We start from the raw sequence: 18731 nt of genomic DNA, 5'->3' as shown, positions 1-18731 counted from the left end.
ATGTGAGCTGCTGAGCCTCAAAAAAGCACACAAAAGGAAAACTGAAAAGCCCAAGGTGAGTAAGTGCAAGGTGCTGTTCACCAGGTTTGCTTCAAACCTTCCCTTCAAGAGCATCTCCTTGCTTTTACGCTGGAATTCAGCAGGGGTGGGGTTGATGCCAGGCTGCATCCCCTTGAGATGCTGGGGGGGGTGTTGGAGGACCAGGGTCTGTGTGTACAGTTAGAACAGATCAAGAGCTCGGTGTGATTCTGGTTTTCTTGTGTGTCCAGATCCAGCCTCAGGAAAGCTGTGTGTGCTGTTATTTGCACATCAGGGTTGTTATCTGCAGCTGATAGATTTTTTTGATTTTTGATGGGGGGACACGACATTTTGCCTCTTTAGAATCAAAGTCTGAAGTCAGGATTTTCCGAGGTTTAGGGGTTTCTGAATATCTTTTTCTTTTCCAAATGCCTCCCCCCTGCCCCCCAAGAGCAGAACAGATTTCCTCTGAAAGTCTAACTATGGCTTTCTAAATCACCTGTCACTTTGGAAAATTTAAGTCATCTTTTCATTACTGGCTGTTAAGGGGGTTTAGTAGCACTGGATTGCCTCGGAATTCATAGTTGAAGCCTGACATGTAACACAAATGCTCTTCCAAAACCCTGTCATTACTAATGCATTCTCTTTCAGGTCTTTTTATTAGGGCTTGTAGACATTTTCCTCATTAGAAATTCACCTAGCAGCTCCCTGCTCATCCCATTCAAGGTTTCTCATCTCTTTTATTCTCTGTTGGCATGCACTGGGGCAGAAGTATTACCTTGTGATGAATTACTAAATGATGGAGACACACGCTGCAACCTTCTGCTGCTTTTTCTCACCAGTGAAAAGCCCAACGCTGGTTTTGGGTGGACTGTCCTGCAACACCTGGGCTTGCACTTCCAGCTTGGGCTCCAGGGGAAGGCAGAGGTGCAGGACGGGTGCCTGACCGTTGGCCAGAAGTGCTTCTGCACTTGCCCTTGTCTCATTTTGGTCCTAAGTGAGGTCCTAAATGAGATGGGCGTGAACTTCCCATCTGTTGTTAAGAACCGTGGATGTAATTGCTGCCCAAGGGAGTTGCTTGAGCATCTCAGTGGGAACATCTTTGCAAGGAGGTGGTACTGTGGGGACCTTGACGGGTTGTGCTGGGGTCTGGCCAGGGCAGGCTCTGGTAACAGGGCAACCCTGCTTGCCAAGGCATCTCCTCCTTGGAGCACAAGCGTCTCATTGGCCTCAGCGGGTGAACCACCAGGTGAATTAACGGTGCAAACATGAATTCCAGTGATGACTTTGGACCCTTGGAAGCTGAATGCATTTTGGACTTGCAGAGGATGATTTGAGAAGCGTCTTTTTCTTGAGTGTTGTTTCTGGGCACAAAGACAGCCTGCCTGCCTTGTACATCCAGAGTTACGAACCTCGACCACTCCATTCTCGGAGGCCTTAATGGTGCTGGGGGGGTGCGTTAATCCATCCCAAAGCTCAAGGGCTCCAGGGGAATATTATCTACAGATCTGTTTGGCTTTTCTTCCCCAGAAAAGAGTTTCTGAATATTGCAATGGAACTGCTCCGAACAGCTGGCTTTCCAGGAACGTGCCCTGCCTTGGGGTTAATAGGTTGCAGTGCGTTGCCAGCTGGAGCTCTGTGCTCCAGCCATTTCAGAGCAAGCAAATGCACGAGTGCAGTGACCCACGAACAGCATGACCTGCTCCCTGCCCTCTCTGCAGGGCGTCTTGCAGCTGGAGCGGTAGGGAATGGGGGTCCTGGCAGCAGCGATGCATAGGAGCAGGCGTACCTGGGGGGATGCAGCCGTTCCTGTACGCTCTGTGTTGCTTCTTGGCTCGTTTCACCTTGGAGCATTCTGCCTGTGCTCCTTGGTTGCCGTGGTTCGCAGATCTTCGGCCTCGCTGGCAGCGCTTTGTTCGCTGGGATTGCCAGGAGGCTCCTCCGTTTCCGACCCTCGCCTGCACCATCGATCTGGCCGCACAATGGCTTTGCCAGCTGCTTGCTGCCTCCTTCCCCTTGCTCTTTGCAGGCTTGAGCCCAACTTTGTTTGCACTGGCTGTTTGATGAAAGACGTTCCTGTGTAATGAAATACCCCTGATTAGTTTTGATCAAATAGCGAACTTCCTTTCATCTCGTCTTGCACCCGCTGAAGGTCTCTGCAGGCGGGCTGGGCCAGGTGTGCGGCAGTGCATCGGCTCTTTGTGTCCCTGGGAGCCTTACCCCAGGGCTTTGGCCGCATCCACATGTGCGTCCGCAGCAGCGCCAACACGCAGGCAGGCGCGCACATCCTTTTAAGATCGCAGCCTCCGGAAGGATCGGAGCCAAGTCCTTCGTGTGGACGCGAGCCAAGTGACTCAAAAGTCAGAGTTACGGGTTCTCTCCTTTGACTGGCTCCATTGTAAAAGCCCAAAACCAAAACCAACTTTGTGCCGAGCCAGTTAAGGTGGAAGCGGCTGCTCCCACAGGGCTCCCTTGGCTTTGCTGGGAGCGGGAGATGTTTCACTCGGTGGTTTAGGGGATGGTGTGGAGCTCCCCAGTTAGGTCAGTGGGACTGTGGGGTGAGCATCACTTATGCAGGGAAAAAAAGCTTTTGCAGAATCACACCCAAACTTACAGATAGTGTTTGAATCCTGCTTCCTGTGCTGGTGGCAGGTGACAATCAAATGTCAAATTTCAGTTTTTAGTTTACCTTGGTTGATCTGTTTTCTCTCCCTGCCTGCCAGTGCTTGTGGGGAAGGGCTGGGCACTGGTGGGGCCACCCCAGGCTCCCCACCTGGGTTGTGCCCCATTTCAGACTGGTGCCTGGTACTAGGGCTCTTGCTGCATTTGTCCAGTTGCTCCCTGGCTCCTAAAGCAGGGGACCTGCTGTTCCTGAGAGCCTCTGCCACCCTGGGCTCCAAACAGATGGCCCTCTGATGTGGAAAAGCCCCCAGATCACCCCCAGCCTTGGCAGCAGGTTCGGCTTATGTTCCCCTTGCAGGGATAGTGGAAGGAGATCATTACTGGGTTGGTTCACCAGCAACAACGACAGGAATCCTTCAGGCATTTGCAGAGCAGTGGCCGGGAGCCCTCCTTGTGGGGGCTGGCTGGAGGTGGCTCAGTACCTGGGGTCCACAGAAGCTCACCAGGTCATTGTCTCTGTGGAGCAGGCTGTGGTGGTTGCATGACCTGTGCTGGTTGATTTCCCTGCTGCCTTCAGAGAAGGTGCAGGAAAAGCTCCTCTGGTGACCAAAGGCATGGAGGAGGTCACTGGACATGGTGTCCTCACCTTGGAGAAGAGCTGCCTTTGAGGGAAGCGTTAGACTGGGACTACACTGAAGTAGGCAGGTGGGAAATGTGTATTGACCATGGCATTGCAGCCATTGAGGGATGCTACGTGAAGCTGTGAGCCCACCAGAAAGGTCTTCCCCCACGGGTACACCAGGGAGCTATGGAGCCTGTGGCCATGGGGAGGGCAGAAATGCAGACGGGCTCAGGCAGTGCTTAGATGGATTGTTGACCACAAGGACGGGGATGTGCCATCTGGCAGCCCTCGACCACCAGCTTGCCAGAAGCCGGGCAGGCTCCATGTCTCGCTGAGTCCATCCCAGCCTGCCCTGCCGTAGCAGCGGTGTGGGACACCCGTGTCCTCCCGACCCGGGTGGTGCGTGGTGTGCCAGCCCGGCAATACTTCGAGCTGCCCACAAGAGTCACTGTTGCTTTATCTAAGGAGCCTCCGCTCCTGCCTGTGAACTCATCCTCACCCCATGGAGTCTGTGCCCTTCAGGTCTCCAGCCCCAACGCCTTTCTTCTGCCCCAGCAAACCGCAGGCAGGGAGCTGTGAGGATTCAGGCTGCCGAGGAGGATGATGAAGGAGGGCTGGCACCTGGCAGGAGCGACCTTTCCCGTGTGCTGCCCTAGGGTGGGTGGTTATTTCTGTGCGAGGTTCCCAGCAGACAGCCCGGACCTTCCTGCCGGTGCCGCAGCGTTGTGCTTGGCTCTGGGATTTGCCCAGGGAGCACAGCTTGTGCTTTGGAGACGCCTGGCCTGAATTAACCTCGCTGCAAATGGTTTCTAAGTAACAGTGGTACACGTAGCAAGATAAACTGTGAAGCCTATTTATATTTACCAAGATTGTATTAACCTTTGAAAGGCTGACCTTATGCAAAAAAAAAAAAAAAAAAGGCAAAAACATTTAGGGCATGAGGGGGGTTTGTTGTTGTTTTTAATCCTTTCACTCTTTGATTACTTCAGCCTTGATGGTGGTAAACATACACTGGCTTTCAAGGCATTCCTGATTTTTGCAGCTGCGAAGCCATTAAGTCTTTGCCTGTATTAGCATTTTCAAGGTCAGCCATGATGCAAAACTCAAGGCAACCCATCAGCTGCGTAAGAGCTGTTAATTTTCTTCATTTACTCTCCTGTTGCCTGCTAACTTGTGCAGCAGATCCAGCAGCAGTGTGTCATAGCGTTGCTCCTGGATGTCACCCAGGCTGGCGTGGGGAGGGCAAGGGTTGATTCAGCTGTGCTGGCCCCAGAGGGCTAATCCGTGACCCCTGGCGCATGGTTATCGTTAGCATCACCCCAGCGGTTTCCCAGTGTTAGAGTTTCCATCAGGATTGGAATAAACAGACAACGGGAACGTGTCTTTTGGGCACAGCCTCCTGTCAGAGCTGGTTCGCTGAAGCCTTGGGAGGGCGTCTGTCCGAGGGGGTCTCAGTAGGGTCTCTGCAGGGGGATTTGCTGCCCGCTGTGGTGCCACACCGTGCTAGAGCTGGTGACAGAAGATCACTGTGTGGGATGCGAAGGGATGTGGGAGCACAGGGGGAGCTGGGGCTTGGGCGGGCAGGAACCTGTGGGTGAGCAGAGGGGGGCCTGGTGAGTAGGGGGCTGAATGCTGCTGGCTGGACCTCGCCTGCCAGCCCTGAGACAGATGCTGCGGAACAGGCAGCACAGCCCAGCCCACTGCTCGTTTGTCATGCCTTCCTCCTTGCACAAGTGGGCAGATGTCACTGCAGCCCTGTGCCTCAGTTTCCCTGATTTTTAAGGCAGGTGAATGCTGTTTGCACAAAAGGGAGTGGTGACGTTTAGCTCAGCCAGCTGCTTGCAGCCCTCTGAGGCTCCTCAGTGGGTGCAACACACAGGCAGAAACAAAAGACAGTGGCGTTGTGTGATCCAGCAGGGAGAAGCCTTTGGCAGCAATGTTTATTAATATAGCTAATGAGGTGGCCTCTGGTCTTTGCAGTGCAGCCCAGAACAACAGCAAGTCCTTTGTAAACATGCCATCAAAAAAGAGCAAAGGGAGAAAGTGCCCCGTGCTTGGATTTATTAGATTTTTTCCTCCTCCGATGATCAATGCCACTTTGATTTCTGAAACTGAATCAAAGGACGTGGCTTGATATCCAAGCCCTTGCTCAGAAACCCTTTGTGGATCCAAGCGCCTGCTCTGCAGGAGCCTTCAGCCCCATGCTCTGCCTTCCGCTGATGCTGCCGGGAACTGGAAGTGTGTTTTGGGGATTTGGGGCTGTGTGGCTTCAGCTGGGGATGTTGGAGTCTGTTCCCAGCCAGTAGCTGGTGTGTTCCATCCGTCGGAGGAGTTAGGAGCGCCACTGGCTAGTGCTGCCTTGAGAATCAAGGTCTATTTTTGCACCAAAGCATTCAAGGCGAAGGGAAGATTATGTGCAGCTCAGGCAGGATACAGGGACTCGCCTGTATCCCATACCTCTGGTAACTAACTGAGGGGGGAAAACAGAAGTTACAAAATTTGAATGGTACTATTAGGACCGAGAATCAGGCTCTATTTTTCTTCCTTGGCAAACCAAAAAAAAAAAAAAAGCCAGAAAGCTGACTGTGGCTCTGCTGTGCTGGAGAAGAAATCATCCCTGTCCCAAGTCCTGCTGCCTTTCCATTCATGATCCTGGAGATAGTGGCAGTTGAAGACACACACACACACACACACCCCACACCCCCCAAGGAATTGCCGTCCTAAATTAACCTGCTAATGATTGGGCGGCAGTATTACTGCGGTGCCGCCAGCTGGGGCTGGGGTCCCCCGGCATGCTGCTGGAGCGGAGGGGCAGCCAGGTGGTGGGCTGGAGGGACCCAGGCTGCCCAGGGCTGCACTTGCTGTGGGATCGCTGCCCGTCCCTGTACGTGCCAGTCAAGCTTTAGTGGTGTAGCAAGGAGAGTTTTAAAAAGTGATAAATTCTGGTACTTTCTGCAATGCCCTCCATCCCTAATTTAGTCACTCCGCTGCCAGTGCTCCCTCTAGGTGAGCTGGACCTTCTGCCCCTTCCCAGCCAGTCTCATTTGCTGCTGGTTAGCTTTAGGGATTTACTGGGAGGAGGGTGTTTTCTCCCTTCCGCATTAGCTAGGCAGAGAAGGCGATGAGGAAGCAGCAAGGGTGTCTTTTCATTCTGCTAAAACCCTGCAGAACATGCCTACATGAGGCTGTTAAGCCCCTGATCAGTAATTACACACTGCAGCTCTGCCTTTAATCGGGATAAAAGACTTAAGGAAACTCCTTTGCCCCTGGTCTCTACCTTTTACCTAGAGATTTTATTGCTGTATTAGTAGCAGGAATGACTGCAGGAGCTCAGTGCTCAGGTTCGTGTGGACTCTGGGAGCTCGTGCAGCCTTTCCAGCTCCTGACTGCTTTGGTGCTGCTTCTCTTTGAGCAATTATTTCATGCTGTCTTTAGAAAGTAGAAAGAAGAAGAAAGCAGGGGGGTGTCTGGGCAGACGCTGGGGTGGTTGTGGTTGCAGTGGCTAGTTTCTCTTGTGGGTCCTGATTCTGCAAGTGGCTGAACTTTCCTGGCTGGTTGGTTTGCAGCTTTGTTAGGCAGGGCTCCGACAAAGCAAGAGGTTCGGAGATATGTGCTGCCAGCCCTGCCGAAGTCCTGCCCCCTTATCAGCACCTCTGAGCCGGGGGTGAATAAACCCTGGGCAGTGTGTGTGTGTGTGTGTGTGTGTGTGCGCGCGCGCTGGGAGCTCCATCACTGCTGGCCCTGGGGACTGGGGCGACTCAGGGTGGCCTCTGCTCGGGGGTGCTGGGGGGAGCCACCTCCTGCCATGCAGAGCTTGGCCTGAGGCCCCCAGCTCTCAGCACCCTGTTGGGTTTTTGCAGCTTAAAATGTAAAAATAATCAAGAAACAGCCTGACCTGTTGGTAAATGCAGAGGTGAACATCTGCCCACGGTCAGTGCTGAGCACACAGTGAACGTTTGCAGAACTGGGAGTTTCTGAATTTGTTTTTCAACCTTAGTCCTGCTTGTACCAGCAGATGCAGGTGAAGTTCCTTGTGCTGGAGGGTTTGTTGGTCTTTAAGCGGGTGCGAGGTCCCCAGATAACTGCGTTTGCTGCTGTGAAGTTGATGCAGTTCCAAGTTAAGGTGGAAACTGTGCTGCGAGCACAGCAGCTGGGAGTGGGGAGAGCCCGGCTTTGGATTTTAGCCGCCTCGTTGATTGGATCTATTTTTTGTTTTTTCTTTACAGAAACCAGGCAATGCGGAAAAAGTTAATTTTGTACTTTAAGAGGAGAAATCATGCTCGCAAACAGTGGGTAAGTGATTCCCTTACACCTTATTTTATATGTATAAAGCAGCATAATTTATTACGTGAGAGAGGAAAGGACATTTTCTAGCGGAGAGGTGCTGGTGCTCAGTACTTTGCCTGATGCGTTGCTGTGGCATCTCTTACGCTTAAAATAACTTGGACGTAAAGGAGAGGTCCCTGATCCTGCTGCAGGCAGCACCTCCTTCCGCAAGCACCCCCTGCAGAGCAAACATGTGGGCTTGGCTTGATCGAAGCGGAGCCCTTCACTGATCTCAGAGAGCCTATTCACAGCGTAAATGTCTATTCTGTGAGTAATTGAACCCTAAGAGAGGTGTGAAACAAGCTGACTCTGCTTCCAGTAAATGTTCTGAAGACTGATCTGACTCCTTCCAGCTGACCACAGAGCGATGTTTGAGGATTTGTGGTTTAAAGCAAAAACCAAGCCCTGCACCAGTTTGTTTCTGGGCAGCTTCGCCTGCGAGGTAGTTCCAGTGTCCTTTGAGGAGATGGTTCTTGCTAAGGCAAGGGGCAAGGTGGGGGTTATTATGTGGCTTCAAAGGTATTTGGAGCAAATTCCTAGTAAATAGAGGAGAAAGTTCATGTGGGATTTACAGAATTTATAGGTTTTCAGCGCTGACAGTTGCCTGCAGGAGCTGCTGGCGGGAGCTAATACCAGCATAGAAGGGGCAATGCCAGGAGCAGCCAACAGCCCCCAGGGGGAAGGTGGGTTTTGCGGGGTCTGTGAAGGGCGATTCAGCTCACAGCACAGGGCTCTGTGTTTTACGTGGAAGATGTAAATACCAGGGTCTGACTTGGTGTCTCTTTCCTGGGGCAGGCTCAGGTGTTGGCATTAGCATCTTAAGTTGCCAGTGGGGCAGGTTTTCCCAGTGTCTTTGGTGCTGGTTTTGGGCAGAAGTGCTGCGGCTGGGAGGAATTGTCAGAAAAAATTCAAAATAATGAGCCTGGGAAGTGGTTTGAAGGCTCTGCCTTTAGAAGTAGCTTTCGATACAGGCATTTCTGAGCCAGCAATTGAATTATTTTCTTATTTCTGGTGAATAAAGGCATGTTCCTTTTCTTTCCTGTGCTTCATTTTCCCCCTCCATTTTGTAGCAGTCTTCCAGAAGCCACAGATCTTGCGCTCCGAGGGACGACTGCGTCTCCCATTTGTGTCCAAACACGTGTTTTTTTAATCTTTTCGATGGTAAAATTTCTTCCAGGTTTCTAGCAGGGGGCTACAGGGCTTACACCTCCAGTGCAACAGTCGGGTGCTTCTCGGGGCACCTCGCCTGCTGCAGCTGAGGGCTGGGGCAGTTGTGGGAAGTGGATCGATATTCCCTTCTGCAAAACAGGGATTGCAAAGCATCGTGTGGTTTTATTGAAACCAGAAGGGAAGTGCCCAGGAGCTGCTTTCTGGTGGAAATGGCTGGTTACTGTGCTAAGTCTGGAGTGAGTCATTCTGTTGTGAGTATCAAGGAGCTGGGGGAAAAGGTTTAATTAGGCTGCAAGAACACGGTTCCTAAAATATGGCTTGCAGTAAAGTCGCCTGTCATGCAAAATAGGTGAATTTCTGCCAGCCGGTTTATTCAGTGTCCTTGAAAGGGGATTTTTCAGTTTAGGGAAGCATTTTGCCTATTCTACAAAATAGGCAACATACGGTTGCTGAATTTGCAAAGTGAATGCATTTGCTGATTCTGTTTGCAAAATGGGTACGCTTAGCTATTTTTCTGCCTATTTTGTAGCAGACCCTATTTTTAGCAAAGCCCATCTATGTGCCTGCATTTCTTTCTGACTCTCTTACTTTCTGAGGTATTGTCACTGCCCAGGGCTGGCTGGAGCAGGGTCAGAGCTCGGTCCCTGCAGGGTCCAGCCCCGAGAGCCCCATCAGAGGGTCCCAGGGCTTCCTCCTGCCTCCACCCAGGGTGGCACAGCAGAAGACATTGAATTGCCATCAGAGGGGTGATGCTGCAGAGGGAGAAGGGTGAAAAGGGCTGTTCTGGCTTTAAGAGGTTTATCTCCATCAGTCAGGGAAAGAAAACCGTGGGGCTTGCATAGGAGTTGGACTGGTTCCTCCTGTCACCTTGGCTCTTCCCCTCCCTTCCGAAGAGCTGCTCCGCTCCCTGGAGCTGCGAGAGCGTGGGCTGCGGGAGGGCTTGGGCTTGGCACAGCCTACAACTGCCTTCAGCTGCTACGGCGGCGTTACTATTCATCCATTTTTAGATATGCATGTCAAGTCCGATTTGGCTTGCCATCACTTGTGTGATTGAGGGGCTGATGGGCTGGTGAGCCCAGCCGGGAAGGGGAGCAGAGGAAGCACTGATGCTAAAAGCCGGCGCAGATGGTTGCTCAGGAATGGACACGCTTCCTTAAAACTGCTCAGAGGATGCTTGAATAAGGAATAGACGCTTCTGCTCCTGAAGTGCCTGACCAGTAGCTTCTCCTGGTGATTGGGCTGTGAAGATCTGAGAAATGCAAAGTGCTGTGAGGTGCTTGTGATCTTGGCTCTTGAAGGATGGCAGAGGATTGCGGGAGCATGTATCCCAGCGGAACCAAAAAGCACTAGACGGGGATGCTGCAGATCAGCCCGCTGTTGTGGGGTTTGAAGCTTGTGTGGCAGGAAGGGTCTCTCTCCTCCATGGTGGGAAGGGGCTTTAAGAAAGGAGATGCAAGTCAGAGGTGCTCAGCTGGTCCACAGCAAAGCTGTGCTCTGGAGGGCTGAGTGGGGTGAGCGGGGAGCTTTGGTGCTGCCTGCCCCACTGCCAGGATGTGAGCTGCTGGGGCAATCAGCGGTGCGATTGATGTTGCTTTTTCCATCTGCAAATACCGGTTCCTTAAAAGAGGAATTCTGGATAAAGCTTTCATGGAGTTATCCCAAAGAGTGGAGGAAAAGGAAGAAAAAGAGCTGCGCCGCTGGCTACGAAACAGCCTGGCAGTTGTGCCAGGCGGCTCTGCTAGGCGGTGGTGATGCGGGACCCAGCACCGGCTCATTCCCATGGGGAATAAAAACATTTCAAAGCCTCAAAGCTTCTCACCAGACTGAGCCCTCGTGCTGGGCTGCCCTCCCCCACCCCCCCCACGCTGTGGGCTGGCACGCAGCATAGGGCACCAGCTGCCTCCCAGTGCTGAGGCTTGATAAACTTTGTGGGGTATTTATAGCTTTTTCCCAAATGCGATGCTCTGAAAGCAGGAGGACGTAGCAGATTTGTTGGCAGGGTGGGAGCTCGTGTTCGGGGGGCTGATAGCATTGCTTCAGGAGGGTTAAAAACGCAGCAGCTGTGATTTCTCCGAGCTGCCGTGGTCTGTTGGCATTACCTATAGCTCATTGCCCGTAGCACAAGATTCCCCTTGGTGGCTTCTAGGGCATTTCTATTTTTCTTCTCATTCCTCGCTTTCGTTCTACAGCCGTTTCCTTTAGCTCCTGCCAAAACCCAAGTGTCTCCTTTGCGTCTATGCGGATGGGAAACCTTCTGGCTCCAGGTGTGCAAATGGGAATTAATTTGATTTGTGGGGAGGAGTGTTAGTGTGCATCAGCTGCAGGGTTTGAGGTGCTTTGTCCGCCCCGCACCATTGCTGAGGTGCCTCCAAAAGGCATCAAGGATCACAGACACTTCGCTGCACTTGGGTTATCGCCAGGTTGGGATGGCTGGACCAAACCCATGTGCCAGGGTCAGTGTGACACTGGCTGCAGGTTGCTGTGGGTGCCTGGCACCAGTGACAAGCCACGGAGCTGCTGGGGAACCCAGCTGCCTCCTGACCTGGAAGCAGGTGTTCCCATCAGTTTGTTGCCTTTTTTTTTTGTTCAGTTTTTTTTTTTTTTTTAATTTCTGCCCCTCTTTTTTTCTCTTGGTGGCTGAGAGCAAGCAAGACGAGAGCAAAGCACATCTGGGAAGCCCTACAGCCTTGGATTTCCCTCCAGTTGTGAGGTGGCCATGGCAAGAGATGAAATTTTTTTTCTTTAACATCTGGATTGCCCCTGTGTCTGCTGCGGTACCGATACCGGTGCTGCGCTGCCTATTCTGGAAAGCAGCATGGGGGACGGGAGGTGACCTGGGGTTTTGCCATTGATTATTTTGCAGAGCAACATCTGCTTTCCCTTCCTCATTTGGGACCTAGAATGCATTTGTTTCACTCAAAACAAAACCTTAAAAGCCCCTCTGGTCACCCAGCTGCTTTCACGTGAGGCTGGGTGCCATCACTCCTGTAACTGCAGCCGTCAGGGACCGTGGCTGGGCATCTTCTCAGTGTGGACCTCGCCTGTCCATGGGCATTTTGCAGTTACCAGGCTGATCCCATAAATAGTGGGGGTGAAGTGCAGTGCTGGACCTGTGTGGGTGGGCCACAAGGATGTCACGCAGGGGGACACAGCATGGAAACCCCTTGCAGTGCTGTGTTTCGGGGTTTGCCATCAGTGGGGACATGCTTATCCCACTCCTGGCCCAAAAAGGGGGAGCAGCAGCTGGAAAAATACTTCTGCTTTCCAGCACGGTGGAGGAAGGGGTGCCTGGCTACGGGTACCTCGGCAAGCCCCTGCATGCCCTGCTGCCCTCCTGTGTCCTCTCCCAAGGCTGTGCTTCATCCCTTCTGGCTTGGTGGCCTCAGGCAGGTGACTTGCGCTCTTCGTGCGTGGCCAGCGGTGTTGGAGCAGGGCTCCCTCCCTGGCACTGGGGCTTCGGTTGCTGAACCCATCGCCCCAGGTGCTGGAGGGTGCTCAGCAGAAGGTGCGGTGGGTGGGCAGAGCCCTACTGGGTGAGAGTCCTGGCTTCACCTGAGACGTTGGGTCTGGAGGGGAGAAGCCTGAGGGCACCCGATGGCCTGTTTTGAGAATTTCCCCTTGGGTTGGTCCCAGACCCTGGCGCGTATCCACGTCCTAATGAACTCTCTTTCTCTAAGCGACTTGAGTCACGCTGTGCCTGAGCAGCCATCGAGGGACAGGCCTGGAGGAGCTGCCCTTCCTGGGCACGTCTGAGCTCCCTCTCTCCCTCTGCCCTTTCAGGAACAGAAATTTTGCCAGCGCTATGACCAGCTGATGGAGGCCTGGGAAAAAAAAGTGGAGCGCATTGAAAATAACCCCCGGCGCCGTGCCAAAGAGAGCAAAGTGCGGGAATACTATGAGAAGCAATTCCCGGAGATCCGGAAGCAGCGGGAACTGCAAGAGCGCATGCAGAGGTTAGAGGAGAAGCGGTAGGAAGGGGCTGAGCTGGTATCGGACAGCCTTTCTTTTTTCTTTGGGGATGGATGTGGGATTTGGTTGTGGGAGGAGTGGGCTGGGATGGCTCTCAGTCCCTTTTCTCCCCTTCTAGTCAAAGGCAGAAGCCAGCAAAGGAGCAGCTGTGCTACTTTTTCCCCAGGGTGGCTCAGCACAGAGCTAAGAGAGAAGGAAAAATGTCAGGAATGTGGTTGCTGCCTCCCCTCTGCTGCTGGTCTCCTGGCTGGCCACCTCCCAGCAAGGTGCAGCTCCCTTGTGCCGGCTGCCTGGCGGGATGGCACTAATTACTGCCTTACTGGTGGGCCCAAATTAAGATGTATGAGACTTGCAGATGCCTTTGGTGATGCTGATGATTTAATACATGCGCATGCTTTGATCGGAGCATGGGCAGGGTGAAGAAACATCTGCAGAGGTTCTAGGAATGACCACAAATGATACGAAGGGAGCAAAATGTCTCACTGAGAGGGAGGTCCCCTGCCTCTCCCATCCCCTGTCCATTTTCTCCTCCTCATTGGAAGTGCAACTGAGGTCACATTGTTTCCTGCCAGGAGGTGACACGATGTCATGATCTCCACCCCTCTTGCTGAAAACTGCCTGTCCTTCCCATTTCAGCACAGGGCCACCTGATGCGTGCAGAACCCAAACCCTTCTGCCAGCATCCTATCCTTGTGCCCTGCTAACAGCTGGATGGGTCCAAATTTCCTGATCAGTGCCTTTATTTTTTCTGAAAGAGAAGGGGAGAAATGGTACGGAGAAATGTTTGCATTTTTGACCTGCTTAAAAAGAAAAGTTTTAATTCTTTGGGGCATGTGGCAGTTACGCTGGGTGATGTTGGGGGGGATAGATGTCGGTGGCTGGTTTTGATTTCAAAGTTCCTGCAGCATTTGCAAACCAGGTGTGGTGGCACAGCACTGACACCTTTATGCTGTTGCTGTGGTGCCATGAACAGGAGAAAATACGGGGGAGAGTATGGTTGGGTATGGAATGTCCTTCTGTTGTAGCGATCCTGGAAGCTGGCACAGGTGAGGAAGGTGGTTTGAGGCTGTCGAGCCAGGGGACACAGGGGACAGTGCTCTCCAGGCAGGAATAAGCGTGTCAGAGCCCACAGGGCTGCAGCAGGAGCCGTTCACACAGCGTGGGATGGGGTGGCCTGGGTGGGATGTGGGGAGAACACCATTACGGAGGCCAACAAGGAGGACAGCAGAGTTGTCGTGAATGTGGTTTGCTGGTTATGACGTGGAGCGGCAGTGTTTGAGTGTTTGACTGCCCTTTCCCAGCAGGGTAGGACAGAGGGGCAGTGGCGGGCTCTCCATGTCAGCTGCACGCAGCGAGCACGAGGTGTCAGAAATCATCGACGGGCTCTCAGAACAAGAGGTGAGACTGGGTTGTCCTTTCTCCTTCTTTTTACCCCTCACTTCGCTCTTCTCTGAGGAAGGCAGGAGAGTACTGCCAGCTCCCACGGTGAAATCCAATACTAAATCCCACTAACTTCAGGCCACGCTGAGGCTGGGGAGGTTGCCATGATGCCTAATACGCTTTCTGGACAGGATCCAAAGTGAGGTGTTCATTTAACATGCAGCAGCATCTTTCCAGCCACCTGAGAGACGTAATGGAGCTGTGCAACGGTTCTGCAGGAGCAGAACACGGCACAAAGTGCCCCAGGAGCTGGCGGCTGGTGGGTAGTGTTTATTGGCATCCAGCTGCCTCTTAAGGACCTGAAACCCCAGCACGCTGCTCAGCCCGGGGAGCACCCCACAAACTCCTCCTAGCTGTTGGTTTAAACTGGAAGTGGAGGTGGGAAGGGAACCGGCGCCCTGGCTGCCGGATGGAGGGGTTTTTCTGTTTCGTTTTGGTTTGAATGGGCTGTGCGGCTTGACACAGGGGAATCCTATGGAATGAATGGTTTGTACATGAGCCAGTTGGCCCACATCTTCTGGGAGTGCTCCATTCATCTTGAAACATCCCCGTGACCTTGGCTTCGTTTGGATCTGGTTTCACAAGGGTTCCGCTCTCTTGGCACGGAGACGAGCTGCAGTGAATGGATTGCATTTGGGAGGGGAGAGCAGACATTGCCCGGCAATAGCTGAGATGTTTGCTGCCTGTGCGCCGCCGTTCGCTCCTGCCCTGGGTCCCGGGCAGTTTGCTGTTAGCCAGTCAAGGTAACAACCCGGAGGACATGGATCTCAGGAGCAGAGGGAAACATACAGCTCTGCGGAGGTCGTGGCCAAGGGGAGCGTTAGCCAGTTGCCTTTGACCTCCTGCACAGTGTGCTGCTAAATTCCACCCTGACAGCCTTCTGCTGAGCCCCGAGGCACAGCTTGGCTTGTCTCAAAGGCAAACCTTCAGAGCTCCCAGCCCTTCCACAGGGCTGGATGGAGCAGGGAGGTGAGAGCTGGGGAGCATCGCTGCTGGCGGGGGCCAGCTCTTTGCCCCGGTGCGTTGCTGGAGAGGGGAGAGGTCTGGCTGCCCGCTGGTGGGCTGTATCTGCATGGCTCAGCACCCCCAGATCCTGCGGGGCGAAAGCAGAGGCTGTGTGATCTCAGCTCCTGCCAGCTGCCTCCCTGCCTGCCCTGGCTCTGCCCAGGGCTCGCTCCTTCAGCCGGGGCAGTCTGTGGCACTCAGGGTCGATGCCCTGGCTGCAAGCTGTTCCCAGCCTCCCACAGTGAGATGACACCCTCAGGGCATCTGAAGAAGCCAGCTGCTAAACATGAGGTGCCCTAGTGCAGATCAGAGCGTGATGAAGGGAGCTGAAGCATCCTTGTCTGTGTGGAGAGCTGTGTTTTGGGAAGAGGAGGTTGGGTCTGATCAGTCATAGTGGGGAAGCAGAGCGGTGCTGGGCAGGGCTGGGTTGGCAGCTTGCTGGAAGTATTGGACATGACTGTTCTCCCAGGAACCAGCATCTAGCTGGAAATTAACACAGCAGCACTTGAGACCTGGCCTTCCTGGGTCAAGGGTTGGAATTTGTGTCTGACCAGTGCCATTTCAGGTGACAGGGAGGACTCAGAGTGATGGTGCTGCTAGCAATGAGAGAGGGTGGCCAGAGCATCCCTGCATCCCCACGGGGCAGACCCGTGCCAGAGGACCACCAGCAGCTCAGCTGAAGGCATAGTCCTGGTATTTGGGCAGGGGACAGCACCTATGAGATGTCTGTCGCATTGGCCACTCTGTTGCAAATACTTAAGGAAAGCAGTGTGCCCAGTCTGTCCTGTCCTGGTGTGCAGCCAGGGCTCTGGATGAACAGGCTGGAGTAAAGGCATCAGATTATGTCCCAGGGTGTTGCAGTAAGAGGAAAGAAAGGAATGATGGCCCCATTGTGGTGACATTTGAAGCCTGAAAAAATACTAAGGTTTCCCGTGGAAGGGAAACGTGACGTCTCCCTCTGCCCACCCTTTCAGAAAGCTTTGCTGAGCTGATCTGCTTCCCTTGCAATTTGGGGTGGGGGGGCCGAACCCCATGTGGCCACAGGTTTGATGGCTGGGAAGGGGTTTGTATTCCCTGTGCCACCGTGGCTTTGACTTGCCTCTCGTCATGGTCAAGAGCGATTTTGCTTAAGTCAGAAATTTCCATGTGGTATCTTAAGGCCTTTTATTTCAAAATGAAAGATTAATTGTTTCCTGGCTGACAGCGATAGCCTCTTTCAGCGTTTAATTTACAATTACTCTAGCAATAAAGCTGTCTAGTGCTCGCTTTTGAATTCTTCTGTTCCTCCGCCTGTCCTTTCCTCTTGAACATCTGTCCCCTGCGGTTCCCGCGGGCCCATGGTGCTGACCAACTGTTCTCTCTGCTTTCCCCAAAGAACCTGGAGAAGCAGATGCGCCAGCTCGCCGTCATCCCGCCCATGCTCTACGATGCCGACCAGCAGCGCATCAAATTCATCAACATGAATGGCCTCATGGATGACCCCATGAAGGTCTACAAGGACCGGCAGGTGATGAACATGTGGAGTGAGCAGGAGAAGGAGACCTTCCGGGAAAAGTGAGTGTATCCCACACCTCTCGCTGTGCAGCCCTGGGGAAGCGCGGACAGGACCTGTGCGGTGCTTTGGCTGGGACCCCAGCGTGCTAAGGCATCAGTTTCCGAAGGGCTTGCCTTGCCCCTCAGGGATGCAGCCACAGTTGCTGTGTTGCCTTGGACCTGGGCACAAGGTGATGCACCTGCACAGGAGCCTCGGGCCTTTCTGTGTGGTTGGGGGGGGGTGCCTGCCCACAGAAGTGTGGGAACCACTGCTTGTGACAGGGCGAGAACTGGAATTTTTTCTGCTTCGGCATCCCCAGTTGAACCAGCCAGTTTAAGGATAATGCCAGTGAAACCCAATGCTCCATACGCTGTTACATTTTTGAATTTACATGCTGTCCTTTGGGCACTGTGTGTCCAGGGGGATTCTCAGGGCCATCAGCATCCAGCCCCACACCATATAGACCCCCTCAGGCTGCAGCTTCCAGCTGGTGCCCATCCCTCAGCACTCCATCCTGCCGTCTGCAGGATTTGCCACCAGCTGCTGTTTCCCTGGATGCATTCCCACATCGGACACATGCAAACTCTGGCTGCAGTGCTTTCTCCTGTTTGCAAGCACTACTTGGGAACAGCTTCACTTTATCAACTGAGATCACTTGAGGGACTGCTGATCCCTTCCCTGGGTACCACCGTGCTGTCAGCCAAGCTGTGAGTCCCACCTCAGTCTCACATCCAGGCTCCCCTGTATCTCATAGCTCAGGTGTGTTTGCGTGGAGGACCAGAGCATCCTTGGTGCCCCCAGTGTGCTGTGTCTGTGAAAACAGAGCTGGGGTTGAGCTTCCAGCAGGGTGAGCTCTGCTAGGGCTCGCTGCTGTGGACATGCTGGACGTGGAGGTATGTGGGTGTGCCAGGGTCACCTCATCCCTTGCAGCAGCACCGCCTTAGTCTGGCCTCTGGATGATCACAGGATGGCTCCATGGATTACCAGCAGGCCCGTGGCCAGCCATGCTGGAAGCCTCTCCATGTCCCGAATCCCTCCTCCCGTCCCTGCTCGTGATGCCTCCTGTTTGCAGCTGAAATAACTAATTGCCAAGATGGACCGAAAAAGAACAAAACAAGCAAACCGGCTCCAGGCCTTTGGTAGAGGAGAATCCTCATTGCTAATTAGCCTTAAAATGTGACACTCCAAACAGCCAGCCTTGCCCACAAATGACGCAAAGGCTAATTACTTGGTCTTTAATGGCTGGGCCATGCCTGGCTAATGGGGCTGGAAGAATCCACACCCAGCTCCTGCATCCTGCTGTGCACGGTGGTTTCTGTGTCATCACCGTGGGTGATACGGAGCTCGGGGCATAAATACAGCAGGATTTCAGGGCTCTCACAAAGCTCATTTTAAGAGGTTGGTACTTAGGAGCTGTGAGGAGGACCAAGGGAGTCCTGCCCCAGCTCTTGCCAGGGTCCCGATGTGCAGGTAGCTGAGCTGCCTGGCATGCTGCAGCTTCTGGCCTGGGTTTTTCAGGTGAACCAGAGTTGCGTCATCTATGATTGTGACCCAGAACTGGCCTCTTGCTGAGACCATGCAAACCTGATGCAACCTTGTGTTCAGCCCTGATGGCAGGAGGAAACAGCCAGGCACTGCAAGGCCGGCAGGCTGCAGGTCTGAACTATTTTAGCTATCAAAACATAACCATGAGGAAGAGGCTGACTTGATTTGCTTCTGGGCAGGGTTTCGGGTCTCTCCATTGAGAGCCTATCGCTAGCCTGCTCCCAGGGGGGCTGTGTTTTGCTGGTGAAGGAGGAGGAATGGCTGTGGTACGCCTTTATCCCACTTGGGCATCGAGGTCCTGTCATGCTGGGCAATGTGAGAACGCAGCATCCATCCCTCCTCATGGGAGCATGGCCTGGCCCGTGGAAAACACTGGATTGTGTGTGCATTGCCCCTGACCCTGCATTAGCATCATTGATAACGTGGCCTTGAAACCCCTGTTGCTTGGTCACCCCTTGGTTTGTGCTGCGTACAGCATGA

General features: G+C 53.4%; 1 protein-coding gene across 13 annotated transcripts in view; it reads left to right on the top strand.

Moving 5' to 3' along the window:
* Window positions 1-18731, top strand: part of NCOR2 (nuclear receptor corepressor 2) — a 253677-nt gene that overhangs the window by 152651 nt on the left and 82295 nt on the right. For 8 of the 13 annotated variants that reach the window (XM_055710819.1, XM_055710865.1, XM_055710851.1 and 5 more), the window contains 4 exons: window positions 7489-7555; window positions 12539-12726; window positions 14029-14125; window positions 16548-16726. In XM_055710819.1, the coding sequence (XP_055566794.1) occupies window positions 7489-7555; window positions 12539-12726; window positions 14029-14125; window positions 16548-16726 (531 nt within the window). The remainder of the gene's footprint in view (window positions 1-7488; window positions 7556-12538; window positions 12727-14028; window positions 14126-16547; window positions 16727-18731) is intronic. The other 5 variants (XM_055710891.1, XM_055710843.1, XM_055710884.1 and 2 more) reach the window with 3 other exon arrangements.

Source organism: Falco cherrug, chromosome 1, assembly GCF_023634085.1.
Source record: "Falco cherrug isolate bFalChe1 chromosome 1, bFalChe1.pri, whole genome shotgun sequence".
Lineage (NCBI taxonomy): Eukaryota > Metazoa > Chordata > Aves > Falconiformes > Falconidae > Falco > Falco cherrug.
Note: the sequence above shows the minus strand (reverse complement) of the source record. Positions and strands in the feature narration are given on the sequence as shown.